The 10,624-nt window shown below is 34.9% G+C and overlaps 1 protein-coding gene across 3 annotated transcripts; it reads left to right on the top strand.

Moving 5' to 3' along the window:
• Positions 1 to 5,350: 5,350 nt before the first annotated feature.
• Positions 5,351 to 9,892, top strand: LOC131144282 (serine/threonine-protein kinase AFC2-like). 3 transcript variants are annotated; one of them, XM_058092830.1, is made up of 12 exons: positions 5,351 to 5,508; positions 6,021 to 6,207; positions 6,878 to 6,904; positions 7,012 to 7,165; positions 7,290 to 7,338; positions 7,435 to 7,549; positions 7,804 to 7,895; positions 8,085 to 8,235; positions 8,342 to 8,406; positions 8,499 to 8,596; positions 8,703 to 8,805; positions 8,938 to 9,892. In XM_058092830.1, the coding sequence occupies exons 1-12, from the start codon at positions 5,410 to 5,412 to the stop codon at positions 9,085 to 9,087; spliced, it is 1,290 nt and encodes a 429-aa protein (XP_057948813.1). In that variant the 5' UTR covers positions 5,351 to 5,409; the 3' UTR covers positions 9,088 to 9,892. The 3 variants fall into 3 exon arrangements, with proteins under 3 accessions (XP_057948813.1, XP_057948814.1, XP_057948815.1); XM_058092831.1 differs by lacking the exon at positions 6,021 to 6,207 and having other exon boundaries at positions 5,373 to 5,508; XM_058092832.1 differs by lacking the exons at positions 5,351 to 5,508; positions 6,021 to 6,207; positions 6,878 to 6,904; positions 7,290 to 7,338; positions 7,435 to 7,549 and having other exon boundaries at positions 7,010 to 7,165.
• Positions 9,893 to 10,624: the final 732 nt, after the last annotated feature.

Genomic DNA, 10,624 nt, shown 5'->3' with positions numbered 1-10,624 from the left:
TATATATATAATTATGAAAACTTCCCTGAATGGTTGTATGTCATGATTTAACCCCTCATGACAGGGTTGTGCGGCCCGCAGGCGGGGCTGAACACTGGTTGACCTACCAATGCTAGCCTAACTGTATTTATTTGTATCTATAGCACGAAAGGCTAGCTCCACCTGGTTCGGACGCCATAGAGCCCTCTACTCTACCTATGGCACAATCGGCAAAATCATACTCTATCTAAGACGCATGGTTGCACTGTCTAGACTGTATAGCTACAATATCGTGCTCTATATTACTCCATTCCATCAGGGTATGATACTATATAATACTATTTCTATATAATATCTATCTGTTTTACTATGATTCTGTATCAACTGTATTTACCATGATGTTGTAAATCTCTGCATTCACTATAACGCTACAATATATTTGTATATTATAGTTCTATAAAACTTTGTATAATCATGGTTCTGTAAAATACTGTATATCATAATTTTGTATAACCATATAAATTATAATTCTGTAAGACACTATAAATAAAACTGTATAAGTTATATATCATAATTCTATAAAAACTATATGATCATAGTTCTATAAATCTACATAAAATTCTATAATATTTCAGTATTTCTCATGCCACACAAATAGATAAAATTCATTAAATATAATCTATATAATTTTCCATGCTTTGAACTGTTCGAAATCATACTCTACAACTCATATTCAAATACTATGTTTTACTGATAAAATTTCTAATTTAACTAGCATAACATATTTCCCTTACCTGACCCCTATGAAGCCTGCTAAATTCTAGATCTACACTCCCGCGACTTGCGGAGTTCAAATCCCTGAAACTATATTTTTCCCCAAAACAACCAACCTCACTCAGAATGACCACTATACTCGCCTTCCCCAGTCTCACATATCTCTTTATCCATAAAATTCTAAAATACTAATTATTTATCAACATTACCCAAATTCCTGATGGAACACCCGCTGGGATCCTCAACCCATGCCTGAGGTGCTTAGAAACCCAAACCCTGAAATCATAACACCCTAGTTTCATCAACTCAAATACCAGTATATTTCCATCTTATACAAAATCTGAGTTCAGGAAAATCTGATAACTATAGAAACCCTAAAATAACCTACTTACCCTGATTTTGGGATGGTACCTAAACTTCTCCAACTAAAATTCTGCTTTGGTTAAGTTGTAGAGAATCTCCCCAAGATCATCGTGGTAGCTTCTGATCGTTGAACCGAGGAAAAACGAGGCCGAAAACTTAGAGAGAAGGTAGAGAAACCGTAGGTAGAGAGAGAAAGCAAAATAGGAAATGAAATTTCATTGAAAATCTGATTTTGCGAATATATATATATATAAACTGCTACCACGTGGCTTTGTCGACGAGACACGTAGGCTCGTCGACAAACCGAAGAAGGGAGTTCATCGACGAGGGTGAAGAGCTCGTCGACGAACCAATAGGTCTGATATATTCCCTCTCGGTATCTCTTCGTCGACAAAACACTAAAACTCGTCGACAAACACTACATGGGAGCTTGTCGACGAAACCAGGGTGTTCGTCAACGAACCTTGCTTTATCCCCCTTTTAATTTTCCTTTCTCTCTATTATTTAATTATTATAATTTTCAGGTCTCTACACCTTCCGTGAGTAATCATTAATGAAACTCACAAAATACATATGTCCACCATGTGATGCTACTATCATTGGCCCCTAAACATTCGAATGAATGTAGTCAAGAATACCTTCCGTCTTGTGAATGGTTGTTTTGAACTGCACCCTGTTCTACTTCATAAGAATACAAAACTTGCAGAAATTCAGCTTACATATATTCAAACCCTTCAATAGTTTCCTCTTATGAAGTTTTTTCATTCCATGCTCACCCACATGCCCTAACCGCATATGCTACAAAATGATGTCATCAAACTTAGAATTTACGGCTGCAGCTCCACCTACGACCGTAGTGCCCAGCAGTGTATAGATGTTTCCTGCTAACTTCTGCCCTTTCATCACCGCTAGAATGCCTTTATACCTTCATAATCCACTTTCGAACTTGTAACTAAATCCATTACAATCCAAAGTACCCAATGAAATTAAAATCTTCTATAGATCCGGTATGTGTCTTACAACACATAAAGTTCTCATAACACCATCAAACATCTTAATTCTTACGTTTCTTATTCCAATTATTTTAAATAAAACATCATTACCCACTAAAACGGAACTAGAATTAACCGACTTGTAGGTGATAAACCATTCTTTGTTTGGTTTCATGTGATAAGAACACGTTGAATCTAGGATCCAAAAGTCCGTGAGGCGATCTGACCCTAATGAAACTGAAAGCATATCACCATCACTGCTTTATGAATTTCCTTCTTCAACTACATTCACTGATTTTGAAGGGCCCTCTTTATTTTCAGCATTCCTGTTCTTCCATTCTGGACACTCCGATTTTATGTGCCCCTTTTTACCACACTTGAAACACTGGATATCCTTCTTCTTCTTGGACTGCAAATGAGACTTATTTTGAATCGATCCATTCCTGAATTTTCATCTCCCACGTTCATAGTTACTTTTCACCACAAGTCATTCACCATGTGAAATTTCATCGCTAACCTTCTTTCTTTGATGAAAGGCTAACAACGTGCTTGTTACCTCTTCCAAATTTAGGATTTTTTTTTTACCCCATGTTAGAGTCATAACCAAGTTTTCATACGCGTAAGACTCTGGTAGGAAATTCAGTAGCATTAGCGCCTTTTCATCTTCCTTGAATTTCACATCAACCCGCATTAAATTACTTATGATTTGATTGATGTGTTTAAGTGTTGGTTCAAATCTGAACCTTCCACCATCTTAAGCCAATATATCTTTTACTTAAGAAATAGTTTATTCGTAAGAGACTTAGACATATACTGACTTTCGAGTTTCTACCAAATAGCTGCAAGAGAATCTTTTTCCATGACGTGATACAGTACGTCATTGGTCAAACACTATCTGATAGTAGCCACAACCTTTGCTTCCAATTCCTTCCATTTTGCTTCATCAATGCCTTTTGGTTGAACTTTGTATAAGGTCTTCACCATACCTTACTACACTAACAAATCCTTCCCCCTTCTCTGCCATAAGTCGAAATTTTCGGTTCCATCAAACTTGACAACGTCAAATTTTGTAGATGAAGTTCCCAAAGTCATTACAACAATACTCTGATACCAATTTGTTGTATAAAATCGAATGCACAATGAAATAACACAAGCATATAACGCAACACTCAATGGTTAAAATACAAAACAAGACAATCACACAGATTATATGAAAGCAATAACAAAAGACATAAAGGATTACGTGGTTCGGCAACGCCTACATCCACAGGAGTAATCGACAGTGTTTCTTACTATCTTGTGTCAAGGACACAAACAACCATTACAAATACAACAAAAATAATGTTTATATAAAGTTCCCGAAGACTCTCCCTACAAATCCCCAACTAACTTAATGTCCCTATTCAAAATTTGAAATCTGCGTTGGGTTCTCGAGCCATACCATTGACGGTTTCAGACAGAGAGCAAAAGCTTTCTAAAACTGGGCCAAATCGTTGACGGTTACGGGCTACCGTCGACGGTTTCCCCTTAATGACACCAACATCTTCATTTCCATTATGTTTTCTTTCTGTGCATGTCTTTCACTCAGTATGTGAGCTACATATTACAACAATAAGGGTAAAATCTAGCAATACTCGTGAGTTTTTTAAAATTGACACTCCACCTTCTATGCTTTGAAAAACTACCAAAAAATTCTCTAAGACTTAATTTTATTGACAAAATGAATTTTCTATTAGTTTACCGTTAGTCAACCATTATTTATATGCAAAAAAATTTATTTTAATCAAAATAAAATGATATTTTTAAAATGACAAATTGAAAAAATTGTCAACATAACGTCTTGAATAGACCATAGGCGTACAAGAGTTGGAAATGTGGAACTAGACCTTGGTGAATAGAGTTTATACTAATTGAATTGATGTCTAATAAGCAATGACATTTGAGATTATCAATGAATTTTAACCTTAGTTATTAGTGGATAGACAAATATCCTTCAAAATCCTAAATCCGTCAACAGACTCATTTAGAGACGAATAAAAAATATTTAAACCATATTTGACTCATTTAATGTGTGGATCAGTTATGAGTTGATTTAAGCGGATCGTATTTGATTCAAATTATCATATTTTTATCCATTTTACCAACTCTAGTTACAAGCATTAAACTGTTGGGGACTACTATCACAATTTACTCAAGCTCGCAATACCAACAATCAACAATCGTTTCAAGCTCACCTAGTGACATTACAACTTATATAGAAAGACAATGTTTTAAAAATTGGATCAAACCAATTGATTCATCCCGATTCGATCGGAACCAGCCACATGTCCAACCCATGTGCTAGTTGAAAATAAAAAATGATGTGAACCAGTCAGAACTGGTGTGACCAGGGGTTCGTTGCCAGGTCAACTCAATTTATTATTTTAATTTTTAAAACTATTTAAAAAAAGTACTTTTATGCTAAAATGGTAAAACTCATATAACTGAAGGATAATTTTGTAAATCAAAATTCTAAAATTTAAAAATATAAAAAATGAAACAAAATAATACAAACTTTTAAGCTAAATATATTATGAATTTATATAACAAAATTCTTAGATATCTTCTATTTTTTATTACTTATATTTATGAATTTATATGTATATTTATTTTAATTTTAAAAACTATTTAAAAAAACTCTTATGTTAAAATGGTAAAACTCATTTAACTGAAGGGTATTTTTGTAAATCAAAATTCTAAAATTAAAAAAATTAAAAATAATACAAATTTTTAGGTTAAATATATTATGAATTTATATGACATAATTCTTAGATACCTTCTATTTATTATTACTTATAATTATGAATTTATATGTATATTTATTTTAATTTTAAAAACTATTTTGAAAAGAAATACTCTTATGTTAAAATGGTAAAACTCATTTAACTGAAGGATGCTTTTATAAATCAAAATTAAAAATTTAAAAATGTTAAAATGGTAAAACTCATTTAAGATGCTTTTATAAATCAAAATTTAAAAATTTTAAAAATAAAATAATAATTTACAAACGTTAAAAGTTAAATATATTATGAATTTATATGACATAATTTTTAGATATCATCTATTTTTTATTATTTATAATGATAAATTTATATATAAATATATTATGACATTATGCTGACGTCACTGGTTCGACCACCGGTCCGACCGGTCCGACCGACTCAGTGGCCTTTCCGGGTAGGGCACCGTCCGGTTTTCAAAACATTGTTGAAAAGGCTAGGGTGAGGGTTTGCAGGCAGAGAAAATCCTTCTCCTTCGGACCATGGAGATGGACTGCCTAATGGAGTTTCCGCATATGCATATGGATCGGCGACCAAGGAAGAAACCCAGGTTAGCATGGGATGTTCATCTGGCCTCCAAGGTAAATTGCTCGTGTATTTTTATCGATTTCTTCGTTTCTTTGTTCTTTGATTTGTATGTTAAGGTTTGTTTGGATCTTACTTTCTTGAGAAATTATGTTTCTTTTTTGTGTTTCTTGTTGTTTTATTTTGATTTGGGGAATTGTCTCCGTGATTATCCATACACTGATCTATTTGGTAGCTGGGAAAACGATGTAAAGAAATGAAATTGAACTTTTAAGCGTAAGAGATTTCAACGATCTGGACATGGAAATACAGGAAATTTTGCTCAAATAACTTAGAACAACTATTTGCCTTATTGGGTTCAGTGTTTCTAAGATGAATAATGAACCTCACGCGCTTTCTTTCCATCGTTTTCTCAGCGACCAAACATAGGGTCAAAAAATCTTACTACGATTGTTTGCTGTTTTTTTTTTTTCGTAATTTGGATAATTACTGGGGTATGATATCTTGAAAGGTGTGGGGGAAACTTGTATAACTATTTAGCGGAGTATGAATGGATGGCTGTGTGTAGGCTCAGTCAGGAATATTTTGTGGGCAAGAGGTTGGAAATATGACGAGCGATGGACCATCGAGGATATTCTCAGACCATGCTAGTTTGTATATAAAGGGATTGGCTCAAAATGGCTCACCCCCATGGCGCAATGATGACAAAGATGGACATTACATATTTGCACTGGGAGAAAATTTAACTTCTCGCTGTAATTACACTTCATCACCAGTGAAGATATTTTCATATTTATTATATGCCTTACTGGTTCTGCATGTTTAACTCTCGAGGCCCATTAAGTCAAAATAACAATGCTGTAATCAGCTTATATCCCAAGATTGTATTGGTTTTCGTTCTTATTGTAGAGTTTTAAAATTTGATATTGGTTTGTTCTTCAACAATTGGTGATGATTATAAATTTTAAGGGTTTATTTTGGTCAACCTTTTCCTTTGTTTTCCAAAATTTTGATGCCCTGAAATCAAACCATTACAACAAAAAAAATCCCATCTCATTTGAGCCACTGAATTTCACAATAGGAAACAAACTTATTTTTCGACTTGGACTGAAGTATTGTTTTCATCCTCCTCTTTTTATTAATCCATGCAACATGCATGTAATGTGCTACTCAATATGCTCAATCCTAAGTCAATCCCCAGTCCCCCATCCCCCAAAACAAAAGAAAAAAAAAACAAAATTCCATTTGTATGTTTTTCCTACTCCCATTTCTCATGTATATCTCTATTTCTTAAAACCCTTTGAGTTCTTGGGGTTTAAAATCCATGTTCAGTTTTAACTCAATAACTATTTGAATATTCCTTTTTCTTTTTCAGACTGATTCTTACCCTTTTTTTGTTTTGGTTTTTTGTTTCTGTATTTGCAGATAAGATCCTTAGAAAAATTGGTGAAGGTTAGTTTCTTTTTTAATTACTTATTATGTTTTCTTCTTTTTGTAGATTTATGATATGGTTTGAAAAGGCAATTCCTTCATATATTTGTATCATTATTATTCTGCAGGTACCTTTGGCCAGGTTGTGGAATGCTGGGATAGGGAGACAAAAGAGTTGGTTGCCATAAAAATTGTACGAGGCATTAAGAAGTACCGTGAAGCAGCAATGGTAGAAATTGATGTGCTCCAACTTCTTGGAAAATATGATAAAAGTAGAAGTCGGTGAGTGTAATGTCTTGCTCAATAATTTATTTCATTTTGGTGTTTTATGTTATTAAGCTGCTTTCTGGATTTTTAGTTCTTGCAAGTGAACTTTGTGTCAGCATTTTAGTGGGTTACTTTGCAGTTGTGTTCAAATACGGAACTGGTTTGACTATCGTAACCATATTTGTATTGTAAGTATAATATTTATTTATAATAACATGATTTCCCCAATTTCATGTATATTTTGGGGACTAGGATTTATCAGTGAATTTAAATGATTTTAACAGGTATTTGAGATGCTTGGACCGAGCCTTTTCGATTTTCTTCGGAAAAACAATTATCGCTCATTTCCAGTTGATCTCGTCCGTGAGATTGGCAGACAATTGCTGGAATGTGTGACATGTGTGTGGTTATAACTTCCACTGCTTATTTCTGTATATATTTATTTTATTTTTCGAACTCATTTCCTACAATAATAGTAGCAGCAGACTTGCAAATCTTTTCACTGCTCTCAGAAATTCTTGATCATCTCCATGTAGTATAAAAAAATGTTTCTTTTAAATTTTTCCCCTGAGGCATTCAGCTATCTAACTTTTTATTTAATGATATATATATATACACATGTATGTAATGAATGCTTTTTTCACATTGTGCAGTCATGCATGATCTACATCTCATCCATACCGACTTGAAGCCGGAGAACATACTTTTTGTTTCCCCAGAGTATGTAAAAATCCCAGACTACAAGGTACACCTTTGGACCTTTCTAGTTCTAGAGGGAAAGGATCGAATGCGTTTGTTTTAATTTTTCAGTAAAATTTATTTCTGTATTTCCTGTCCCATTCAAATAGAAAACCCAACCCCCATTCAAACAAAACAAAACAAAAGGCTGCTTTTGAGTTTGTTAATTGCTTTGTGTACCTAATGTTTATTGCAGGTTGCCTCTCGGTCTGATGGATCCTTCTATAAGAGGTTGCCAAAGTCAAGTGCTGTTAAGGTTATCGATTTTGGTAGCATAGCATATGAGCATCAAGATCATAACTATATTGTCTCTACTAGGCATTACCGTGCACCTGAGGTTATTCTTGGTGGGTGGCCATCTCCTTCACTCTCTGATTTTGATGTATTGCCTTTTCATGTTTGTTTTTTTGGTTATGTTTCCGGGATCACATGTTCTAATCTCTCTATCTTTAGGACTTGGATGGAGTTATCCATGTGATATTTGGAGTGTTGGTTGCATCTTGGTGGAACTCTGCTCGGTATGTTCCACAATAGAGTATTTTCCCATCAGCCAGATGGATGAACGGGGACATGTTAATTCTAACTCTAATGGTGGGATTTCTGCTTGCAGGGAGAAGCTTTATTTCAGACGCATGAAAACTTGGAGCACCTGGCCATGATGGAAAGGGTTTTAGGCCCCTTACCTCAGCACATGCTGAAAAGAGCAGTGTGTGTGCTCTTCTGGAAACTCCTTTTTATTGTTTTTGTTTTGATAATTAAAAGAAACATTTTTTCATAAATATCTAAAGTTTGTTATTGTTGGTTGTCACCTCAGCCGTCGTGCTGAGAAGTATGTCAGAAGGGGTAGATTGGATTGGCCAGAAGGTGCTGCTTCACGGGAAAGCATCAGGGCTGTTTTGAAGCTACCTCGCCTTCAGGTGTTTACAATGCTATTTTTGCTTGCATATTTTGATTCCTTGGATTCAATGAACATGGTTGAAATCTGAAGTTCATGTTTCGATAAACATTTAATTTTTAAGTTGTTCTATTTTCTATTTTTGTATGGGCAGAATCTTGTTATGCAGCATGTAGATCATTCAGCAGGGGATCTCATAGACCTCCTGCAAGGTCTTCTCACATATGATCCTTCAAACAGATTGACAGCTCACCAAGCGCTCAAGCACCCATTCTTTACCCGGGACCATTACAGGAGGCTTTGAAGTGAGAGATAGTTTCATAAATTGGGATCCTTCTTGGTGGCCGAAGGGACACGCACAATTCTTAATGGGAGGATGGTTTAATACATCTATTGCAGGTGCTGTTTATTGGGGGGGTGGCTTATTTGGTCATGGATTTGAAGTGAGGGATAATTTCATAAAATGAGGTTATTTTTGGTATCAAAGGGTGGCATAAGTCTTAGTGAGAGGATGGCTTTTTGCTGCAATTACAGGTGCTGTTATTTGGAGTGTTTAATTGGTCCATGGCTTTGAAATGAGGGATGGTTTCATGAAATGAGGTTGGTTTTTGGGTCCTGGGTATCAGGACTAGCACAGGTCTTGATGAGAGGATGGTTTTATACTTCAATCACAGACGCTATTGTTTGGAGTGGTTTATTTGGTCATAGCTTTGAAGGAAGAATAACAGTATCTCTGTTAAGTCGTGTGCTGACCTTAGTCAGAAGCTTTTGCTCGTCCATTTTTGTGCTATAAATATATGGTTGTGTATAGTTGTTTTTCCTTCATTATATTTAATTTTGGGTAGGAAACAAAGGTGTGGTGGTTCTAATCCTTGGAAAGGCCCTCCCATGTTGATGGGTTTTTGCTTCTGCTGGTTTGTCATTTGGTGTTGGTTTGCTGTAGGATTGATGTCATTCATCCATAGCTGCCCACGGTGGGCAGCTTCTGGTAATGCCGTCTCTGTTCTGTGGCTTCTTCCACAGCTGTGTTCACATTTAAATTGAGTTGTTTTGCGTTCTGCACTGTGATTTCTCATATTTTTGTTTAATTCGAGTTGGCTGCTTGATAAGTGAATTGTCTCTTCAAATCTATGTGGTTGGGTCCCCAAATGAAAGTTTTTGCTTGGAATTTAATTTTCTTTGCCCCCTTTTCCTATGTGTAAAAGGAAGGGGGGGGGGGGGGGGGGGTTGGATGCGTGAAGAAGACAAGACTTGGTCGCTTTAATATGATAGATTAGACCAACTGGGGTAAAGATGGCATTGAAATATATATTTATTGCTTTTCAAACAAAAAAGCTACTTAAATTTCTTTTTTAGCTGCGTGTTCCAGTTGCACTCCAACGCCATCAGTGGATTTGACATTGTGTCAATTCTAGAGGATTGTTATTATAAAATATGTGCACGTAGATTTGGATTTACCAAATGGTTTGTATTTTTATGATATTAAAGTGACATTATCATGCATGTTATGTAAATTATTGCTGCATGGTAATCATATTATTCTTATCATGTCTTACCTTACCAGCCAAATGTAAACTTGAGAATGGTACTGTTTGGTAAACAGTTAACAGGAAGTGGATAATATTTTTTTATTGGTTTGGACTAAGAGTGGTTATAAAAGTGGAATTACAATTGAAAAATGAAAAATAAAATCATTTTGGTTACCACTGTTTACCAAACAGCCAGGAATCGTGAATTGTATTTGTAGGAGAAAATACCCAAACCGATTCATGGAGGTTGGTAAAGCATTCGCCGAATGTGCCATGAAGTTTCTTCTGTATCGACTCAAAATAAAAATAAAA

Source organism: Malania oleifera, chromosome 12 (genome assembly GCF_029873635.1).
Source record: "Malania oleifera isolate guangnan ecotype guangnan chromosome 12, ASM2987363v1, whole genome shotgun sequence".
Lineage (NCBI taxonomy): Eukaryota > Viridiplantae > Streptophyta > Magnoliopsida > Santalales > Ximeniaceae > Malania > Malania oleifera.
Note: the sequence above shows the minus strand (reverse complement) of the source record. Positions and strands in the feature narration are given on the sequence as shown.